Source organism: Trichoderma gamsii, assembly GCF_001481775.2.
Source record: "Trichoderma gamsii strain T6085 chromosome Unknown Scaffold_1.2, whole genome shotgun sequence".
In the NCBI taxonomy this organism is placed as follows: Eukaryota; Fungi; Ascomycota; class Sordariomycetes; order Hypocreales; family Hypocreaceae; genus Trichoderma; species Trichoderma gamsii.
In genome coordinates, this window is record NW_020171338.1 from 74,456 (window position 1) to 96,150 (window position 21,695).

General features: G+C 51.6%; 9 protein-coding genes across 9 annotated transcripts; 5 read left to right on the forward strand and 4 right to left on the reverse strand.

Moving 5' to 3' along the window:
- Window positions 1-245: 245 nt before the first annotated feature.
- Window positions 246-962, forward strand: TGAM01_v200018 (hypothetical protein; the record flags this gene model as incomplete). The annotated part of the gene is made up of 1 exon (XM_018809946.1): window positions 246-962. The coding sequence occupies one exon, from the start codon at window positions 246-248 to the stop codon at window positions 960-962; it is 717 nt and encodes a 238-aa protein (XP_018656839.1).
- Window positions 963-1,423: 461 nt separating this feature from the next.
- Window positions 1,424-3,562, forward strand: TGAM01_v200020 (ATP-dependent RNA helicase ROK1; the record flags this gene model as incomplete). The annotated part of the gene is made up of 1 exon (XM_024548465.1): window positions 1,424-3,562. The coding sequence occupies one exon, from the start codon at window positions 1,424-1,426 to the stop codon at window positions 3,560-3,562; it is 2,139 nt and encodes a 712-aa protein (XP_024406680.1).
- Window positions 3,563-3,751: 189 nt separating this feature from the next.
- TGAM01_v200019 (lysyl-tRNA synthetase, class II) lies at window positions 3,752-5,693 on the reverse strand (the record flags this gene model as incomplete). Its single annotated transcript, XM_018809944.1, has 2 exons — window positions 3,752-5,052; window positions 5,105-5,693. The coding sequence occupies 2 exons, from the start codon at window positions 5,691-5,693 to the stop codon at window positions 3,752-3,754; spliced, it is 1,890 nt and encodes a 629-aa protein (XP_018656837.1).
- Window positions 5,694-6,294: 601 nt separating this feature from the next.
- On the forward strand, window positions 6,295-7,779 carry TGAM01_v200022 (hypothetical protein; the record flags this gene model as incomplete). Its single annotated transcript, XM_018809943.1, has 2 exons — window positions 6,295-6,349; window positions 6,431-7,779. 2 exons carry the CDS (start codon window positions 6,295-6,297, stop codon window positions 7,777-7,779), a joined length of 1,404 nt encoding a protein of 467 aa, XP_018656836.1.
- Window positions 7,780-7,983: 204 nt separating this feature from the next.
- On the reverse strand, window positions 7,984-10,937 carry TGAM01_v200021 (hypothetical protein; the record flags this gene model as incomplete). The annotated part of the gene is made up of 5 exons (XM_018809942.2): window positions 7,984-8,192; window positions 8,255-8,647; window positions 8,710-9,720; window positions 9,777-10,189; window positions 10,273-10,937. The coding sequence occupies 5 exons, from the start codon at window positions 10,935-10,937 to the stop codon at window positions 7,984-7,986; spliced, it is 2,691 nt and encodes an 896-aa protein (XP_018656835.2).
- Window positions 10,938-11,827: 890 nt separating this feature from the next.
- Window positions 11,828-13,528, forward strand: TGAM01_v200023 (insulinase; the record flags this gene model as incomplete). The annotated part of the gene is made up of 5 exons (XM_018809941.1): window positions 11,828-11,974; window positions 12,051-12,176; window positions 12,233-12,310; window positions 12,394-13,079; window positions 13,141-13,528. The coding sequence occupies 5 exons, from the start codon at window positions 11,828-11,830 to the stop codon at window positions 13,526-13,528; spliced, it is 1,425 nt and encodes a 474-aa protein (XP_018656834.1).
- A 506-nt stretch (window positions 13,529-14,034) lies between these two features.
- Window positions 14,035-14,847, reverse strand: TGAM01_v200024 (transcription initiation factor TFIID subunit 9B; the record flags this gene model as incomplete). The annotated part of the gene is made up of 1 exon (XM_018809940.1): window positions 14,035-14,847. The coding sequence occupies one exon, from the start codon at window positions 14,845-14,847 to the stop codon at window positions 14,035-14,037; it is 813 nt and encodes a 270-aa protein (XP_018656833.1).
- Window positions 14,848-15,649: 802 nt separating this feature from the next.
- On the forward strand, window positions 15,650-18,301 carry TGAM01_v200025 (histidine biosynthesis trifunctional protein; the record flags this gene model as incomplete). The annotated part of the gene is made up of 2 exons (XM_018809939.2): window positions 15,650-18,038; window positions 18,105-18,301. The coding sequence occupies 2 exons, from the start codon at window positions 15,650-15,652 to the stop codon at window positions 18,299-18,301; spliced, it is 2,586 nt and encodes an 861-aa protein (XP_018656832.1).
- An 837-nt stretch (window positions 18,302-19,138) lies between these two features.
- TGAM01_v200026 (hypothetical protein) lies at window positions 19,139-21,457 on the reverse strand (the record flags this gene model as incomplete). Its single annotated transcript, XM_024548466.1, has 2 exons — window positions 19,139-20,934; window positions 21,010-21,457. 2 exons carry the CDS (start codon window positions 21,455-21,457, stop codon window positions 19,139-19,141), a joined length of 2,244 nt encoding a protein of 747 aa, XP_024406681.1.
- Window positions 21,458-21,695: the final 238 nt, after the last annotated feature.

Sequence of the window (21,695 nt, forward strand, 5' to 3'; positions counted from 1 at the left end):
CTCTTATTATATTGTTGGGAATTTGCTGTGCTGTTGTTTTGTTTTTTCGAGGAGCAAGAATGAGCACATTGACCTCAAGCTCTGCTAATGCTTGAAGCCGCTATAAATTAGTGGCGTGGGCGGCTTCCAATAGGTAGGTAGGTACGCGGGAGGCTATACTCCGTCACTTCGTCTTATACTTGCCAACTACAACAATCCAAGCAACATACCTCTACGGCCCTCGCCTGGCCGCGTACAATCCCGCCATGTCTGGCTCAGACGTGGACGGATCCGATGGCGAATACATCTCCGACAACCAGTCCTCAGGCTCCTCCGACCAAGAATCGCCGCCGCCGCCTCTGTCGCAAAACTACTTTGCACCTCCATTCTACGGCCGGCCGCCCACGCCTCTGCCCCCGTCGCCATCTCTCACGTCGCTCCTCCGCCCTTCGCGTCCGACAACTCCAGATGCCTCGGACGATGACATTGCTCCCGTGCCGCGCACCGCGCCGAAAGTGCCGACGTACGAGTACTACGGCTTCGTGCTGTACCTGTTCAGCAGCCTCATCTTCCTCATGTACCTACTATGGAGCTACCTCCCGGCGCCGTTCCTACATGCGCTGGGCATCTACTACTACCCGGACCGCTGGTGGGCGCTGGCCGTGCCGGCGTTCCTGGTGATGACGGTGGTGTACATTTACGTGGCGCTGGCGGCGTACAACCTGGAGATCTTGACGGTGCCGATGACGAGCGTGGAGACGATTGTGGACGGGGCCGGGGCGCTGGCGATGATTGATTCCAAGGGCAGGCTGAAGGGGAGCGGCAAGAGGGAGAAGAAGTGCGAGAGCAATGGGAAGTTGAGGTGGAGGGAGGTTTGGAACGAGGGGACGGATGCGGTGCTGGATGTGCCGCTGGCGGGGGTCTGTGAGGTGCTGTATGGGGAAGGGAGGGATGTGTCTGATGGCGAGGAGGAAATATTATGAGGTTTTTGTGTGAATGGGAACTGGGATTGATTTGTATGGTTATCTGTAATGGCGTTTTTGATAGACCAGCGACTGGAGGACTGATATTGATGTTTAGGAAGACGTCAACCTGGCTTATGTTTAGATACGGCTGTATACCCATGGTTAATTCATTCGGCATGCGCAATAAAAATGATAGTGCTTGTCCATCATTCGTCTAATTGACGTAACTGATACTACTTTTCATATAAATGCCGGCCTCAATCTTGAAGCTCCCGCCCGTGGTTTAGCGCGTAAAGGGTCCGTCTATAGCGGCATTCCCCACCACAGCCTTGCAGGAAAAAAAGTTGCACGGCTGAGCTACAAAATTTCTAGTGCTATACACAAAGTCCAGGTCCATGTCACCAAATTCTCTTTTGCCTCATTATTAGGTAAATCAAGGCGCAAACTGCTAAAATTTTGCTGCGCCTTTTCCTTTCAACATGGATATCCTCAAAGTACTGTCGCGCGGTACCAAGAAGAGCGCAAAATCGTCACTCTCAGGCGGCAGCGCAGTGGGCAAACTGCCCTCTTCTGGAACAAAGACCAACCCGCAGCTCTACCACGACGAAGTTCGCGGCCAGAAACGAAAGCGCGATGTCGAAGAGCCCGAGAACAAGACCCCAGAAGTGCTTCCCGAAGTCGACTTCTTTGCGCCCAAGGACGTTGCGGAATTGAAACCTGCCAAGAGGGCCGAGGCGAAGAAGGGCTCCAAGCGAGCGGCCAGTCCTGACGCTGAAGCAGAAGCGAAGCTGTTGAGCGCCGAGGAGTGCCGCCAGCTGCTGCGGTCGCATAGATTGAAGGTGACGCTGCTTGGAAAACGAGACGAGCAACATAAAGTCAAAAAGTCGAAGAAGAAGAAGGCCGTTGTCGAGGTTAAGAAGGACAAGAAGCCGCCGCAGCTGAACCCGCAGCCACTGGTGTCGTTTGGCCAATTGCGAAGCACATACAACTTGTCACGCAGGGTAGCTGAAAATCTTTCATACCAGGGCTATCGTGTGCCCACAGAGGTTCAGATGGGAAGCATGCCGCTGCTGATTCGGCCTGATCTGGCGCTGAAAGGCGAGGAAGGGCTGGAGAAGGGCATTGACTTGCTTGCTGTGGCACCGACTGGAAGTGGAAAGACGATCAGCTTCCTTGTTCCGACGATTAATAACATTATGAGGAGGAGAGCGCAGGAGAAGCTGCATGGAATCCATGAGCTTGAAGCGATTGTGATTGTGCCGACTCGAGAACTTGCGTATCAGATTGTCCATGTTGGAAATCAGCTGGTCAAGGGAACAGGAATCAAAATTGTCGGAATGAGAAAGGGCATGATTCTTGCTGCTGAAAGTCAAGACATTGGTGAAGATAGCTCAGACGACGAAGAAGAAAAGCCAGAGGAGTCTGAAGAAGAGGAAGAAGAGGAAGAAGACGAGGAGGAGGAAGGAGATGAGAAAAAAGGAAAAAGCAGGAAGCCCAAAGTCATGTCAAAAGTGGATATTTTGATCACAACGCCTCTTCTGCTGCTCAACTTCCTAACTTCTGGATCGGCGAGCACACAAAAGGTTCTACCAACAGTTCGCGATCTGATACTGGACGAGGCAGATGTCCTCCTAGACCCTCTGTTCCGTGAACAGACTCTTGGCATCTGGAATGCCTGCAGCAGCTCAGACCTTCGGCTCTCATTCTGGTCCGCAACTATGGGATCTAACATTGAGACGCTGGTTACCGAAAAGCTGGCTTCGCGAGCAGAGTCTCTGGGGATCACCCAAAGACCATTGGTCCGATTGGTTGTCGGTCTGAAGGACACTGCTGTTCCGAATATTGTGCACAGATTGATTTACACTGCCAGCGAGCAGGGAAAGCTTCTCGGTCTGCGACAGCTCTTACGACCTACTTCAAGCATTGATTCAGGGCCGCCGCTGCGACCGCCTTTCCTCGTCTTTACACAGACTATTGACCGAGCTACGGCTTTGCAAGAAGAACTCAAGTACGATATCCCCCTTGAGGCGGGTGGTTCATCTAGAATAGCTGCTCTGCACAGCGGCCTCCCCGATGCAGCCCGAGCGGCAATTATGCGAAAGTTCCGAGCTGGAGAGATTTGGGTTCTCATCACCACCGATGTCTTAGCTCGAGGCGTTGACTTTGCCGGTGTCAATGGAGTCCTGAACTACGATGTTCCCGGCTCGAGTGCCGCCTATGTGCACCGAGCAGGAAGAACAGGACGAGCTGGCCGCGAGGGCGGCATCGCCGTTACTTTCTACACCAAGGACGACATTCCCTTTGTCAAGACTGTAGCAAACGTTATTGCCGAAAGCGAGAAGCAGGCCGGCAAGCCAGCAGAGGAATCTTCAGTGCAAAAGTGGCTGCTTGATGCTCTGCCAAATGTCGGCAAGGAGGACAGGAAGAAGCTCAAAGAAAGGGGCGTGGAGTCGAGGAGGACTGGAAATACAGCCCAAATTACATCCAGGAGCGGATATGAGCGGCGCAAGGAGCATAACAGGAAGGGTGCTATTGAAGGAAGCAAGAAGAGAAAGATGGAGGCTGGAGAAGATAATGGCAAGGGTAGGGATGGCGAATGGGGCGGCATTGATGATTAGCTTTCGCGATAACCAATATACACAAGCTAAACGTGGCATTTCATGATAAAAAATTTTGGTTTTTGGAGTTATCTCTATGGCCCCTATTCTATTGTACACTGTCTCAATGGAGACATATATGTATTACTACAAGATTCTATACATCCCATAAATATCTCTTAAGTCTAATCATGAGAAAATCGTAGCATCTTATTTCTCATTAGCTTTCTCGTCAGCTGACAATCCAACCACATTTCTCAACGTGCCAAAGCTTAGGCAGTCGCTGATACGGTTGGCGCCCGAAAAGAGCATCACTAGGCGTTCGACACCGCATCCCCAGCCACCAGTGGGGGGAAGGCCGTAGTCAAGAGCCTTCACGTAGCTCTGATCAAGAGGGGACGCTTCCCACTCGTCTTCTTCAACCGGCTCAATCGGGGTAGTCTCAGCATCAGTATCCAACGCCGGCTGCTCTGCGAATCCTACAGTGCCGTCAGGCTTGTTCACGAGGCTGCGATGGACTGCCAGTTTTCGTTGCTGCTCTTCCGGGTTGTTCTCCTCCTCATACATATTGGCGAGTTCTCGGCCACCAATGAAGAGTTCCGCACGAGCAGAAACTAGTTGATAAGTCTTGGGACAGAGGAAGCTCTTTGCTAGCGGAGACATGCAGGCGGGGTGATTCGTGATGAAAATCGGCTCTGTGAAGGACATGGGCTCTATATAAGTCGCGGCGAGTCGATCAAGGAGCTTTGGTAAAGATGTGGGCACCTCTCCGGGAATCTCAATGCCCGAGAGCTTCAGAACGGCAAGGAGTTCGGGGAGAGCACCATCTTCCGCAGAAAGCTTCGGGAAGCGAACCCCGATAGCTTCTTCCAAAGCGGGTATAAATTCCACCTGTTTGAACGGCCTGGTGAACTTGCTGAGGTCGATAGGAGGCAGGGTGGTAAGCTGCGTGGATATCAACTCTTGGGAGTGCCTTGCAAGAGTAAAGATCAGTTCTTCCGTCTCCTTGATGAGATCAGGAAGATTGGTATAAGCACTGTAGAATTCACACATTGTGAATTCCGGATTGTGAGTGGCATCAACACCTTCATTTCGGAAAGCAGGACCCATCTCGAAGACTTTGTCTACGCCGCCGACGACCAGACGCTTTAGCCATAACTCGGGCGCTATCCTAAGTGCAAGATCTTTGCCTCGGAACTCTGTGGCTCGTGTTACAAACGGTCGCGCAACAGCACCACCAGCGTTCTCAGCAAGAATTGGCGTTTGGAACTCGAGGAATCGCTTAGAGTGGAAATGATCTCGGATCTGCTTCATAATTTCGGATCGTAATCTCAAGATGTCGACGACGTCTCGATTCACTAGCATATCGACATGGCGCTCTTGCATTTTGGTCTTGGGGTCCGTGAGCTTCTCCGGAACTTGCTCCATGGATGGGGAGAGAAGCTCAGGTAGCTCGCGAGCCTCAAGGGAAAGCTGCCCTGTGTTTGTACGAGTGGCAATACCAGTAACCGCTACCAATCGGTTAGCCCTTGCAGAGGTAGCAGAGAAGCATAATCGGCCTACATATATGGTCTCCAACTTGGATCAAATTCTTAAGGAGGCGAAATTTGTGAACACGAGATTGCTCCTCTGAAGCAACTTTGCTTTTGTTGATCATAATTTGAACTTTTTGAAATTCATTGGTTATGTCGAGGAAGATGAGAGAATTGCCCACAACGCGTTTTGATCGAATTCGCCCAGATAAAGTGACGAGCTCGCCCGAAAGCTCATCGTGGGATTCTTGCAGAAACTCAGGGACGCTCTTCCTAATAGATGACGATTCTAGTCGAGGATAAGCCTCTGGGTATAGCGGATCCTCGCTCCTTTGATCCTCTTGCAATTCTTTCCTTCGATGCCTCTTGAACGGCGAGATGCCATCTTCTTCCTGCTTTTCCTGCTCCTCTTTTGCAAATCTCGAAGATTCATTGATGTGAATTCCAGATTTGGCAGAGAAAGCTCGAACGGCTTGTCTGTTTGCAGACTCAAGGCACAACGAAGGGGGCGCCCAACCCCATGGTGCAGTTGAAAGAGTGGCTCTTGGACCAAAGGGCCTTAAGCCACCATTCAACGCAGCAGACTGGCGCGCCAGTCTTATGCAGCTGGCGGATCTCATCTCTTCTAAGCGACGACTGTCAGCTATTGCCACCATAGAGCAAGCGGATTGTGTGAAAAGATGGCAGTAGGTTATAGTGATCAGGAAAAGGCAGGTTATTTATCTCTAACAGCAGAGCTGTTTCAATCGCAGCGGTTCTGAAGCGAGATTGCGAATTCATCATGATGACAGTTGAGAAAAAAAAATGCAGAAGAACTTACAAACATAGCGACGGCACTGGAATATATGCCTCGTGTGCAAGAAACGCAGATGCGCATCCAGCAATCCAGACACCAGTGCTTTGAAGGATGGAAATTTGTGCCTCAGCCGGACAGTGTGGGCTGTGTTTTTTTTTTTTTTTTTTCAGTGCACTGGCGCCTCCCCCGTAATTGGAGACACCCCGCCAATTGCATGCAGCTCACTGGCTAGCCTTCCTGCTAAGCTCAACACCAAGGCCAGGCTGAAATTTGTTCCGACGCGCCATTCCTCAGTACCTCCAGCCATTGCTTCCAGCTTACACGCGTGTCGTTTCGCATCTCACCAGACCGGCATTGGAGCTTTTCGCGCAATCCCTACGAATTGGCCCGCCAACAATCGCTGCCTTACCACGCGCATCGCAATCATGGCCCAGCAGCCTTTGCCCACGTCGGCTCAGCCAACCGACATCTACGGCGGAGGTTCGTTTGTCACTGCTTGGGCAGGGCGAATCGATGCGCTGCACGAGATTTGGAAGTTAAGCAAGCTAATGTAATGTGTAGATGAGGTCTCTGCCCTCGTTCTTGACCCCGGCTACTGCAATACGCGAGCAGGCTTCGCTGGCGAAGATGTCCCCAAGTCAATTCTACCATCGTTCTACGGCCATGTCACCAGCGACCCTCCCCGAGATTTATTTGGCGACGAGTGCATCATCCCACGAAGCGACTTTGAGGTCCGCAACTACATGAACAAGGACAGCGTCGTAGAGGACTGGGATGTGGCGGCTAAGATGTGGGAATTCATGCTGGTTAAGCGCCTACAGCCCGAGCGACAGACGCCGCCATCAAAGAATAAGCTAAACGACGACGTGAAGGAGCAGGATGGCGAAGGAGATGTCGCGATGGAAGAAGTCGAGACGATGGAGAAGGCTCTAGAAGAGTTCCCCTTGCTGATGACAGAAGCTCCGTGGAACTCGCCCAAGGCACGTGAAAAGGCCATCGAGCTCAGCATGGAGAGCTGGGGGACTCCCGCCTTCTGGCTAAGCCGGACTCCCGTTCTGTCGTCATTCGCCGCTGGAAAAGCTACTGCCCTTGTCATTGACGTTGGTGGCGCCAATACCTCCGTTACAGCTATCCATGATGGCATGGTTTTGAAGCGATCTATCCAGCGATCACCCGCGGGCGGTCTATGGCTGTCTTCGCAGATCCGCAACATGTGGGAAACTTCCGAGCCGAAAGTGGACTTGGTTCCGACGTTTATGGTTGAGAACAAGTCTCCCGTGGATGCTCTTTCTCCTGCCCAGGCGCGACTACGCGAGTTCCCTTACAAGATCCACGACTCTTTTCGAACATTTGAAGAAGAGCGGCTGTTGACCGAGTTCAAGGAGTCCGTTGTTGAGGTTTGGCGTGGACCTGGAAGATACGGCGCCGCTGGAAACGAAGAGTACATCAAATCTCAGCCTGGCCGTGTGTTTGAGATGCCTGATGGCTACAACCAGATGTGGCGCGAGCAGCGATTCAAGGTCGCTGAGGGCATGTGGGACGAAAACGCCGGGTACCCCGTCCCCGAGTCGGAGCGCCTCACCAAGGCCCAGACCATCCCCGAACTTATCCGTTCCGCCCTCAATGCTATTGACGTTGACCTGCGGGGCAACCTCCTCGCCAACGTCGTTGTTACGGGAAGCACAAGTTTGATCAACGGCTTCAACGACCGTCTAAATAACGAGCTGACAGCGATGTACCCTGGGCTGAAGATCAAGATTCACGCTGCAGGTCTGTCGAGCGAGCGCAGATTCGGTGCCTGGATTGGTGGAAGCATTCTTGCTAGCTTGGGAACTTTCCACCAAATGTGGATATCCAAAAAGGAGTATGAGGAAAACGGAGTTGGCATTGTCGAGAAGCGATGCAAATAGAGGATACAAAACTCCTGATGCTAGGGGATACATTTTTGGTGAAGGATAATGGCGTACGGAGTTGGAAGAAAGATGTTAGTGCTATCTGTCTATGCTTAGGACAATGGGACGTTGCTACTGAGATCTGGCTGGAGATCAGAGGCATGCGTAGATCTAATCGAGAAATTTTATGAACAATGAACACAAAGGGAGTGACTACCTAAGCTAACCTGCAAAGCTAACCTTGACTTCCACTTCGTCCAATCGTCCAGGTTCCAGCTCCATATGCTTCCACGCCCTTTCTATGTTGATTTCGAGTACATGCTGATCGCTTTGTGATACGCCCACGGTTTCTATCGGGACGGCTTGGTCTTGAAGAGTGACTATGAAATCTTCCTGGAGTGTCATCTTTGGTAAAGTAGAGATAAAAACGCCTGAGAAATTTTGTAGTTAGTAAATAACTTCCAGCTCGGACAATCAATCCTCATCTACTCACCAAACACTCCTAGGGCCTTCAACTTGACAGCAACAGACACTCTTCTGTTCTCTTTCATGCTGATGCTGCTGGCCAAAATAGCCACGCTACCAGTCATCTTGTTGATCAACCCAAGGTTCGCCACCCATATGTCTCCATACTTGGGGCCAGTGAGAGGCACAGCCTGGAAAGCTGTGAAAATCTCGTATCCACGGACGTCCAAAGAGCCAACAATGAGCGAAGTCGGATCATCAAGCTTCATCGGCGCCGAAGCTTTCCCTGTGGCGTGGGCTCGGACAATGTAATGTAAGGATGGCACGGTGCCTGGAAAGCAAGAAAGGGGAATTAATTCTGTTAGTGGGCGTGCTGAGATGTTGAATATGGCTACCATGGGCGTGCCCGTTTCAGATGCTCCTACAACGAAATTAACAAGAGCGGTTACGCCAAACACATACCGTCCATATTCTTTCACTTACCATGGTAGCTACCAACTTTAAGAAGCAGGTCATCGTCATAGCCTATGTATGGATATATGGCCTTCCCCAAGACGCTCGGCCTAAATATGACAGTCTTGCCCTTGGGAGTCAGACCCGTCATTTGGCTTATCAAATCGAGGTTGTGCTCCCCAGGAACGTCGGTGATGTAAATCGGTCCACCACTGACGCATCGAGCTGCAGCATGAAACCCAGAATAATCATGTACCGTCTGAAACATATCCCAATCAGGAAGTACATTCAAATACTCCATAAAGATGCTATTGTATGCGTTTGTCCATACATGCCAGGGGTGCGACGAGGGAATCTGAGGGAAGAAGTCGTCCGAGTTGCGAACTAGCAAAGCGGGTCGATTTGGTATCATTTGAGAATTAAACAGCGCCTGCGGGATCTGCGACATGCATGATATGGCCTTGACGCTGAAATAGCGAAGAGATGTGAGATTCCACGCATCGAGATACGTATTGATGAGCTCCCGTCTGACAGAAGCACTGAGCCACATGTCGATCATGAATTGCGCATCAGTCTTGACTCCATCAACGCCAGCATCTGAGAGGAATTGATAAAAGTCGTCATAGAACTGACGAACATCATCCTTGGCAATCACTGTCATTTTACCTCCGAGAGGCAGATTGCGGCGTTTAGCCTCCTCACGAACGACTTCCACGGTTTTGTACTTCTTGGCTAGCTTTCCATCGGGGGAAATGCCGCCCCAGTATCCCAAAAGAGCGTGCCAGACCGCAATATGTTGGATATTTGGACTTTTCTGGCGGATTTTGGTAATAGCTGCCTTTAATCCGTTTGGAAAAGCTTCTGGCTCGGCCTCGAAGTCAACCCATCCGTATTGAAACTGGCTGGGGCCTTTATAGTCAATTGACTGCCAATTATCGTCAATAATCAGAGACGTGATGTTGATATTGTGCTTCTCGAGCTTATCAATTGCATCAACGATCTTCTGTTCAGTTAACCTTTGACCGAGTGCGTTCCATGTACCTACAAAGTGATCAGTCAGTAATACTTTGAATGAGGAAATCTTTGGATGAACGAACAGAATCCGAGTCCATCATACCAGTTTTCGAGCCACTCTGGCCGAACTGCATCAGAAAGAGTTTTCCACTCTTCTTCCACCGCTTCGTTCGCACTACGAGCTTTCATAACAAGAGTTCTTGCGTGGTACATGACGGCGGCAACGGCTCTTTGGAAATCATTTCCTTCGGAGACGAGGATAATTACCTTCTCATCGGATGCTGAGTCGTTGCGTACATTTACCGATATGGCGCCGCTGGATGTGTTTTGGAAAACGGGTACTGAATTATTGATACCTGAAACGGCCAAAAAGACCATGTTTCTGCCTTCTGGACTTTGGAAAGCTAACAATATTGCGTCTTTGTCGAGCGAAAAGTGGTCTCTGCCGTGACGTGGAGCGAGCCAAGGAGACCAAAGCCGAACGACGGCAAACCATCTGAATCATTCTTTATTAGGATAACAGTGACTTACGATAACTGGATATGGGATGCTCAGCGGAGGAACGAATTTGATACTGACCTTAAGAAAGAGCCCCAAGGTGTTCCAATTTGAATATCAGTGTATGAAGACAAATCGTTCTTTGCGGGGGGCACTACGGCTTCGAGTGACCACAATTGAGTTTTTGGCGCTTGGCTCATACTAGATGAGACTTTCCAGACAGTGTTAAGTCCAGGTATAAGATCGGCCAACTTATCAGATTCTGTAGGTGCCGGGAGTAACACAACGTGGCCGTCCTCCAAACCTTGTTCGTCGCGGATCCATCTCCAAGGCTCATCATGATTGTGACGAAATTTGATGGTGAATCGTAGGGTTTTTTGAAAAGAAACTCTTGTACTATAGTATACCCTAAAGACAGCTTCTGATTCGGCATGAAGAGCTTGCGGTGCCTGGCTGCTCTTTATCTTGGGCACCTCAGCCTCAGTCCAATCTTCGCCATCAATTGAGTGCCAAAGAGCAACTTCCCAGCTCTCTTGAGCTCGAGATTTCGGTATCTCCAACAAAGCAGTGAATGAGACGCTGTCGGAGCTCTCGACTGGAGTAACCTGGCTCAAGGGAGGGTAGCTTTGGAGTATAGCTTTCATATTTTCGGGCACCGGAGCCGGTTCAGGTTTTTGCTTTGGTATATAGAGGGTTTTAAAATCGTTTGCAAAGTCATACGTTTCAGGTGCCATTGGAATCTTCATTTAAAATCTGACGGTTATTAGCCCGATTGGTGATGTTGAAGCTAAAGCTCGCTCCTGCTTTATGATGCAGATATTCAGCTCAACTGTACCTATGCGGTGTATAAAATGACCGAGGTAAATAAATAGCATAAATAAGAGAAATCATACGTCTCTAATGTTTCATATAACGATTCCTCACCAAATGAAATTGAGAAACAAAGGCTAAGGCTTGGGCTGGACGATGTTATGCTGACGAGGAAGCACTCACAGCGAAGACGAATTCCCCGCAAGTAATGGCCAGGACGCTGAAGAGGGGCCAGGAGGGGATAACAATGCACGAGAGTAGTCACGTTCGCTCTTTCAACAAGGAAACGAAATCGTCTTCAATTAGGTAGCTTTTTGTAAAATTCTCTACCATGGTATGTGAATACCTATGTTTTAGTCGCATACGGCATATATCATGCCATTAGGTACCAACACATCAACTGTACTCCATCTGAAACCAGGCGTGTATGGGGCCAATCAACTGTGAATTCTATAACACAGCATGGGTTATTGAGCCTTCTATTGCTTCCTTTTCATGGAGTCATTGCAAGTCAATGATTCTTTGCAATATTTCCTCATTGAATGCCTTTGCAACTTGCGCAAAGAGCTGCTCCCCAGTCCGAATCCAGAGCCTATACCATACCCCAGCACGAGCTGTGGAGATTGCTCGGATGATGAACTTAGTAAATCTGCGCATATAATTGGACGACCCGGTCGTTGTCGTCGGGCGTCGGAGCTGGTCGGAATGACTAAGCAGCCAAAACCTCGAAACTAAGGCCACAACCCGCTCAGCAAAGCTTCTTGCCGAGCAGTGGAAAGATTTCATCAAACCGCTCAATTGACCATTAATCCCCCAAACCTCCGCCATGGCGTCCCGCAGATTAGCTTTGAACTTGTCGCAAGGCCTGCGAGCCCGTTCCGGCCTGGCAACCGCCGGTGCCCTGCGACGAGGCTTTGCTACTCCCTCCAACGTCGGCAAGACTCAGACAACAACCCTCAAGAACGGCTTGACTGTGAGCGCCAACTCCGGGGGCCAATTGGCCCAGCCTCGTGCCTCGAACGCCTGTTTTGCTAACCGACAAACACCAGGTCGCCACTGAGTACTCACCATGGGCCCAGACATCGACCGTTGGCGTCTGGATTGACGCTGGCTCCCGTGCCGAGACCAACGAGACGAACGGCACTGCCCACTTCCTCGAGCACCTGGCTTTCAAGGTGGGATGTCCCGATATGGCATCATACGGGCAAAGACGGCTGACAGTTGTTTCAAGGGTACCGCAAAGCGATCGCAGCAGCAATTGGAGCTCGAGATTGAGAACATGGGTGGCCACCTGAACGCCTACACTTCGGTTGGTCTTTTTTTCAACCCATTCCGTCGCAATGGGCTCATCCGGGAAAAAAAAATCTTCGAAGCCGCTAATACCTTCTTCAGCGTGAGAACACCGTCTACTTCGCCAAGGCTTTCAACTCCGATGTCCCCAAGACCGTCGATATTCTGTCCGATATCCTGCAAAACTCCAAGCTCGAGCCGTCTGCCATCGAGCGCGAGCGCGACGTCATTCTCCGAGAGTCCGAGGAGGTTGAGAAGCAGGTTGAGGAGGTTGTCTTTGACCACCTGCACGCCACTGCTTTCCAGCACCAGCCTCTTGGCCGCACCATTCTCGGACCCCGCCAGAACATCCGTGATATTACCCGCACCGAGCTCACCAACTACATCAAGAACAACTACACTGCCGACCGCATGATTCTCGCTGCCGCCGGTGGCGTTCCCCACGAGCAACTGGTTGAGCTTGCCGAGAAGCACTTCTCCGGCCTTTCCACCGGCAGCCCCCAGACTGAGGCCTACGTCCTGTCCAAGCAGAAGGCTGACTTTGTTGGTTCTGACGTCCGTGTTCGCGATGACACCATGCCCACTGCCAACGTCGCCATTGCCGTCGAGGGTGTTAGCTGGGACTCCGATGACTACTTCACTGCTCTCGTCACTCAGGCCATCGTCGGCAACTACGACAAGGCCATGGGCAACGCCCCTCACCAGGGCAGCAAGCTGAGCGGCTATGTTCACAAGCACGAGCTGGCCAACAGCTTCATGAGCTTCTCCACCAGCTACAGCGACACTGGGTATGTTAAAAACAATGATTGATTGAGTGTGTTTGAGTATAAACTGACTGTCCATCTATAGTCTCTGGGGTATCTACCTGGTCACTGACAACACCACCCGCCTCGACGACCTTGTTCACTTTGCACTGCGCGAGTGGATTCGCCTGTGCACCAACGTTAGCGAAGCCGAGGTTGAGCGTGCCAAGGCCCAGCTGAAGGCCTCCATCCTGCTGTCCCTGGACGGCACCACTGCCCTCGCCGAGGATATCGGTCGCCAGCTCGTCACCACTGGCCGCCGTGCCAGCCCTGGCGAGATCGAGCGCAAGATTGACGCCATCACCGACAAGGACGTTATGGACTTTGCTAACCGATACATCTGGGACAAGGACATTGCCATCAGCGCAGTTGGAAAGATTGAGGGTTTGTTCGATTACCAGCGTCTGAGGAACACCCTGAAGCCCAAGTTTTAAGAGTAGAAAGGATACGGAGAGAAAGGGGGCGGAACAGTCCAGAAAAAAAAAAGACCGGGTATAGAGTGTATGAGATACCGTTTTACAGGCCTAGTGTACCATAAATTTCCCATATTCCTACAACCAGGTGTTGCGTGGGCGGAAGTGCATGTGATAAAAAAATAATTCTCTATTACACTTTTTTGGATTAGCGAGGCAGCATCTCAAACTCCCTAAATGTTAATAAGACGATCCCTTCACTGGCGATGCATGTTTCACGACGATCACAGCAAAATCATGTGGTGCTATGTTCATGTCGTGTATCATACATTTTGAAAGCCAGGTAGCTTCTATCCGATTAAAGTACCTGAGGTATAGATATAATTAGAGAGATCTATATATCTCTCCGCACCCCTTATAACCGTCTTTTCCAACGCCCAAAACGCCAACATAAAATATCTTTGGAACATTCAAAGTCCAGCTTCGCGCAATCAAAGGTAGCATGAATCCGGAGGAGGATATGGCGCTTAGCTCTCCTCGGCCATCTCTGCATCCACATCGTCGCCAAAGACATCGTCCACCGTCCCGCCCTCGACACCGTCGCCACCAATATCTTCAGGTTCCGGTCCTTCAATGCCTTCCATGGCATCTCCGCCTTGCTGAGAAGCTGAGCTCTCTTCTTCGTCGTCGTCGTCTTCGTCATCTGCACCCTCCTCGCCCCATACGTCCTTGAGACCCCAACCTGTCCCGCTAAGAACGAATCTCTCGCTTGGTAGCCGGACGCCCCATTCGTTTGGCACAATCTTCGGTAAGGCCACCTTGTTTCGCTCCCGGGCCAGCTCCTGCATATATTCCTTGCTAATGCCGCCTCCGCTGCTTCCTCCCCTGAATTGGTAGCCCAGGCGGGCAGCAATGGCCACTTTCACAGCATTGGCGCTGACGCTGGCATCGCCAGATGGGGCTGCCATGGCACCTCCTGCAGCGCCAGATGGTTTAGAGCCCGCTTGCGTGGTGTACGGGTCGCCTGTGAGATGCAATGCGTCGTTGAGAACGGAGGAGGTATGTCGGTAAGCGAAGTCCAAGAGCAGGAGGGGTACCCGCTGTTCATAGGATGTGACGCCTTGAGAGGTAAGCAGAAGCTCCATGAGTCGTGAGTCGCGCGGTCTAGGCGCCGACGAGGGCTGCTGGTGCGTTGACGGCTGTGCGGATTGAGAAGAAGAAGCGGCGGCGGCGGTGGCGGGAGGTTGGCTCGCAGTCGTTGTCTGGGTATTGGGAACTGTTTGAGATGTGTTGGCGGATGAGGCAGGTACGCCGTTTGTCTGCGGCTGGCTTGAAGACATGGTCGAGGTATATAGTATTAAGTAGTAGAGTAAGATGAAATCAATGGATAGGTTGATTGGAGAGAGCGAGAGACGAGGCTGATTAGAGCAGCTGAGAGCTCATGCGCCGACACAAAGTCGAGTTGCGCGCTCAGGCAGCGAGAAACAGCAAAACAGATACCAAATTAGTATCTGATATATCTCGTCAAGTGAATGGTCAGCACAGTAGCATGATAAACGCAGTGAGAAATCTGAAGATGCAACTATGCTACACGTCAAACAAGGCTTTACACAGGAATAATAAGCTCGGCCAGCAAGTTCAATCACGGTCAGTCGCGGCACGGGCATTAGAGCTACGGCGCATCGTTAATCCGGGTTGTCAATTGCTGCTACGCTGCCGCACCTTAAACGCAGTCCAACCAAAGCGCTTCAAATTCGGCGGCGCATGCAGCAACCTAGAAGGGTTGGAGGGGCACTCATGGAGCAGGCTCGGCGTTCTGGAAAGCGAAGCAAGGCCTAAGAAATGGCCTGTACCGCAGCCTGTGCTCCCAGCGCAAAAGTGGCGACCCCACCAAAAAATTGACTGCCGCTGATTCAGGTGCCGGTTCCGGTCGATTCGAGCTGTTTTTCAGACGATGGGTTGACTCATTGGCGGCATATATATTTTTCTGTTAGTTTGAAGTTTCGCCTGTAGCTGCGATTACCGAATCTGCGTCGCCATCAATTGAGTGATTGATTGTGCTGTTTGGCCTATTGCAATTGCCATCGCCATCGACATTGCCATCGTCACATCGTCATCCAGCCCACTCTATTTCTGCCCCTCATGGAAACGGTGCTTCCCCTGCCGTTCCTCGTCAGCGTGGCCATTCCGCCCGGTCTGGCCAAGCTTGACGGCCTCAACCGCGAGGAGGTTTCCATTCTCGCCAGCCCCTTCCTCGAGGCCTCGCCCAAGATCCTGGACAAGCTCTCGCGATTCTTCAAGCGCCACAGCTCCGAGTTCCACGCCCACATCGACACCACAACCCTCGAATCCGTCGACGATGTCTATGCGCTGCTCGATGGCGGCGCCCGCAAAGTCTTTGTTGCGCCAGAGACGCTCCCCCAGTACGCAGAGCTTGGAGACCGAGTGCTGCCCGTTGTATCAGCGCTGGATCTGTCTGCCGCTTCCGAGCACGGCCTTCTGATCAAGGATTTCGACCCCAAGGCGAGCAATGTCGACAAGTTTGCTGAAGAAGCCCGCGCCAAGAAGCTCAAGGCTCTCTACCTGAAGCCGGTCCCCGACGTCGCCCTCGAGCAGTTCATTGAGGTTGCGCAGAAGTGCAACGCCATTCCCATCTTGCCCTCGACTGGATTGACAACCGACAAGGCGGATAGCAGCAGGCTTCTGCTTTCCAAGGTCATTGCGACATACTGGAAGTCAGACCGCGCCGATGGCCTCATCCCGACGGTTGTTACTGATATTTACGGAATTGCCCTGGGACTGGCTTATACTAGCGAGGAGAGCATCCTGGAAGCTCTGCGAACTCACACTGGTGTCTACCAGAGCCGCAAGCGCGGACTGTGGGTGAAGGGAGCCACTTCTGGAGACACCCAGGAGCTCGTCCGCATCGCACTGGACTGCGACAATGACACTCTCAAGTTTGTGGTGAACCAGAAGGGCCGATTCTGCCATCTCGAGCAGTTTGGCTGCTTCGGCGAGCTGACTGGCATCGCAAGACTGGAGCAAACTCTCAAGTCAAGAAAAGAGTCTGCTCCTCCAGGCTCATACACTGCCAGACTATTCTCTGACGAGAAGCTGCTGAGAGCCAAGATCATGGAAGAGGCTGAAGAGCTGTGCGATGCCAAGACTCCCGAGGAGGTTGCATTTGAGGCCGCTGACTTGATCTACTTTGCCCTCACAAGAGCTGTTGCTGCTGGTGTGAGCGTAGCTGACATTGCTGGCAGCTTGGACGCCAAGGGCCTGAAGGTCAAGAGAAGAACGGGCGACGCCAAGGGCAAATGGGCTGAGAAGGAGGGCATCAAGCCATCTGCTCCCGCTGCTCCAGCCAAGCCAACTGAGGCTGAGAAGCCCAAGAGCGACCGCATACTCATGCAGAGAATTGACTCGGTCAATGCTTCTGAGGCAGAGCTTCTCGAGACCTTGAAGCGACCCTCACAGAAGTCCCCTGAAGCCATCCTGAAGATTGTCACTCCCATTATCGAAGATGTTCGCAAGAACGGAGACAAGGCCGTCCTTTCATACACTCACAAGTTTGAGAAGGCTACTTCTCTAACATCTCCCGTCCTAAAGGCCCCTTTCCCCAAGGAGTTGATGCAGCTCCCTGCCGAGACCATCAAGGCCATTGACACCTCCTTTGAAAACATCCGAAAGTTCCACGCTGCTCAGGGCGATGACAAGACTCTCCAGGTCGAGACCATGCCTGGCGTCATCTGCAGCCGCTTTTCAAGACCGATTGAGAGAGTTGGTCTCTACGTACCTGGAGGTACCGCCGTTCTGCCCAGCACTGCTCTCATGCTCGGTGTCCCTGCCATGGTTGCCGGCTGCAAGAAGATCGTCCTGGCTTCGCCACCCCGCGCCGACGGCAGCGTCACCCCTGAGATCGTCTACGCCGCTCACAAAGTCGGAGCCGAAAGCATCGTCCTCGCTGGTGGAGCGCAGGCTGTTGCCGCCATGGCCTACGGCACTGAGAGCATCACCAAGGTTGACAAGATCCTCGGTCCCGGCAACCAGTTTGTTACTGCGGCCAAGATGCACGTCAGCAACGACACCAATGCGGGCGTGAGCATCGATATGCCCGCTGGCCCATCCGAAGTCCTGGTCATCGCCGATAAGGATTCCAACCCCGCGTTCGTGGCATCAGATCTACTTTCCCAGGCCGAGCACGGCGTTGACAGTCAGGTCATCCTGATTGCTGTCGATCTCAACGAAGAGCAACTCAAGGCTATTGAGGATGAAGTCCACAACCAGGCCATTGCCCTGCCCAGAGTGGATATTGTCCGTGGCTCCATTGCCCACTCCGTCTCTGTGCTCGTCAAGGACATTGATGAGGCCATGCGCATCAGCAACGAGTATGCTCCGGAGCATCTTATCTTGCAGATCAAGGATGCCGCCAAGGCTGTCGATCTCGTCATGAACGCAGGTAGTGTCTTCATCGGCGAATGGACACCCGAGAGTGTTGGTGATTACTCTGCCGGTGTGAACCACTCATTACGTAAGTATCTCTTTTCAACATTGATTCTTATTTGCATACAGCATTGTGCTAACCAGCTACATACAGCAACATACGGATTCGCCAAGCAGTACTCTGGCGTCAACCTGGGATCCTTCCAGAAGCACATCACCAGCTCTAACCTCACTGCTGAAGGTCTGCGGAATGTAGGCTCAGCAGTCATGCAGCTGGCCAAGGTTGAGGAGCTTGAGGCTCACAGGAGAGCGGTAGAGATTCGCATCAAGCACATGGATGCGCAAAAATAGGGCGAATAAGAAAAAAAAAAAAAAACTTGGGGAAAGAATGGGCTTTCTGTGTAAAATTAATTGGCTAAGAAAATCATGGAGCGACAAAACGTCTGGAGAATAAGTAGACGAGGAGAAAACACTATTTTGGATAACCTTTTTATTTATACATGTTTATATATATATCTATTGAGGATATGGTGAGATCGCTTGATGCGGAAAACTTCTAAACTTTCAAAACAGACCGAAACGTATGAGAACTCCCAATGACCAAACAAGAGAGAAAAGAAAATAAAGGGAAAAAAAAAAAAAAAAAAGTTTTGCTTACACCATCAGTAATAGAACGTTGCTGCAAAATAATTTTTTCTGCTCGCCCTTCGCACGCGTATACAATTCCTTCAGAAGAAGTAAAGAATCCCAAAAGCGCCTCGCTATGTAGTTCCTCCAATGTGAAGTATATTAAATGAAAAACTCCCACCTCGCTTCGAAAAGCTTCCTTGCTCCAACCGCAAAATGCTGCAAATGCATCGCTTTGCAATTTTACCTCCTCTCTTGAGAGAGAGGCAGAACTCCGTCCGGCGTAAGATGTGATCCGAGGACGCAAATGTATATGGTGAATAGATATGAGAAGCGAGTTCAAACGCGCGGGCGTTGAAAAAAAAGAAGGCAGATAAAAGAAGTAGAGTGAATGAGCAAAGGCTCATAGATCATTGGGGAAAAGCGCCATCATTCCAGTGGCATCGAGGGGGTGCGGATCTCGACAGGTACTTCGATAACCGGCAGGTCTTGTTCCTCCTGCTCGACGTCTCTGCGATCAAACTAAACCTGAACTTAGCTTTTTGTCCTGTTATTCTTCTTTTAATTCTCAACCTCCTCTTTCACGGATAGGTGACCAACCCCAGAAATGATTTCGGCTGAGACATCTTCCACTACCCGGGTTCTGTCCTCGTCATCATCAGACGCCTCGGCGTCTTCATCCTCGGCGTCGTCCTCGTAGTTTTCCTCGTCATCAGCATCTTCAGTCTCGATGCTCTGCAAAACAGAGTCCATCATGCGGACCTCATCGACTTCATTATCATCATACTCATCGTGCGAGAGGTAGCTATCCGCAAGCCCTTCGCCCACCTCCTCGTCGTCTTCTTCTTCTTCCCCCTCCTCGTCAGTATAAGTGCTGCCCTGGTCATCCTCTCCCTCCTCATCTTCGTCACTCTCACTTGCCGAGAAGTCATCCATCTGGAGAGGGTCGTCTCGCCAGTACATGAAGTCGGTGTAGTCTTCCCCGCCACCCCTGACCAGGGTATCAACAGGGGGGAAGTAGTGGTCCACAACCTCATTAATATTGACATAGGTCATCTTGAGTTTATTAAGACTCAGGAGGTCAAGAGATACTTCCGAGTTGGAGTTGATGGTGAAGATGCGGGTTCTTGGCACATCCACCGTTCGGTAGGAAATTTGGTCGGTTAGACGGTTGCCAAAACCGGCATAGAAAGGAGTACCGTCTGGCCCATACAGATTTCGGATGTCCCGTAGAGTTGCCATCTTGAACACGTGAGGCTTTCGCAAATACACCTCACGGCGCAGAGCTGCCATTGTGCGATCAGGAGACAAAATTGTTGGGCCGTGGGGCATTTTGAAGCCTTCCTGAACGATATTGTTCAAATAAGTGCGGGTGGAGTCGGACTGCCCGACGGAGCGGCTGGTCAGATACATGATGTTGTATCCGTTTAGGGCAATGTCGCTATAGAGCTTTGCAATACCAGAGTGAGTCCAGTCTCGGCCAATCATGTTCAGCACATGGCCAAGAGCATCAGACTTGGTGATGGTGCCGTCAATGTCCGAAATGACGACGGGCGTCTCTTGCTTCCAGAGATACAGGTTGGCAGAGCATGTGGCCCGGTTGACTGTGAAGCTCATTGAATTTTCACCGTATTTCAGGTTCATATCCTTCAATTGATCGCTAGTCAGTCGAAGAGTCTTGGCGTAGCTCTTGGCAGGCTGCAGAGAGCCGGTTGGGGTTCGAGGAGGAGTGTGCATCCCGCCAGGGCCGGCATCAGACTCTGAGCGGCGGTGGGACGGTACATGTGGCGCAGAGGTGAGGTCGCTGCCATCGCTCTGGTAGCCTGGATCCGACACGGCGTCGGCGGCAACGACGTGACGGTGAGCTTGTAGCGACGACTCAATGGTTTTGTTCATAGCAGCCAGCTTGGCGTCTTCGCTACTGTAGACCCAAAGGTTTCCTTCTTCGTCAAAGCCAAACAGAGCCCCAATGTCGTAATTGCCGTCCATCTCCTCTGAAAGAATGTTGCGTGCGAGCACTTCGGCACGGAGCATGTCTTCTTCGCTGCTCTTGAAGCCTGTCATGTCTAGCATGAGATCTCCTGTCTCAGTGATGTGGGTTGGAATGTTGACGGCGGACAATCCCTTGGAGAGTGCCCTGGCGCGTGCGATGGCTTCGTTTGGGCCAAGCATCGGCGGGCTATGTGATCTCTCCGACTCCGATGGGCTCTCGTTGTCTGAAATGGCGTCGTCATGGGGCAGAGCTGCTTTTCGCAGAATGGTATCGCTGTGAGGTCGATCGAAAGCTCCGTGCCAGTCGGCAGAGCCAGGGTGTGAACTCGAAAGCGGAGGGGAGGACGATAAAGGCGTAATCATGCCTGGGATCATAGTCAGCCATGGATGCTTTGCTACCAGCATACAGTATCAGGTAAACACAAACAAGCCAGACGTACCATTTTCATCTGACTGCAGTTGAATAACGGCGGGGGACGGTCTACGTGGCTTTCCTGATTCCCCATCGAGCTCTAGGTGATCTGGCTCTGCCATGTCTGAAGAGCTGTCTGCCGGTCCAAAAGGCGGGCTGCTTGCCGGAGAAACCAGCGGCGATGTCTGCATCGATTCCGGGATAGAGTCAGAAGTCTCGAAAACGAAGAAGGCCTCGCCGCCCTCACCCAGCTTCATGGAATAGTGCTGCTTGGTGCCATTGATCCTGAACTCGACCTTCTTCTCGTATGGGCGCAATAGCGAAAACTTGCCGAAGCGGACGTGGAAGGGCGAGCAGGCCAAGGTACCATCGTCGCGCTCGACGACGATAACGTCAATGGCGCCGCTAAGAGTCGCTGGATTGATCGAGTTCCAGGCCGTGGAAACCGAGTCGCTGAGGTTTCGCACGTACTGCATCGTGCCGGATCCAATATTTCGCCGCGACCTCGAGAAGGAGAGTTTTTCGGCGGGCTTACACAATGAGCAACGGGTAACAGCAATCAATGGCAAATGACAATGAAGCAAGAAAAAAGGCACGTTTGTACGACAGCCGCGCGCAGCAGTCAGGATGATTCGTAGGAGACGCTCAGACTAATTGGGCCTGGCAAGGTCTGTCGGGTTTGGGCACTTGAAGTACTTTGGGAGAATGGCAAAC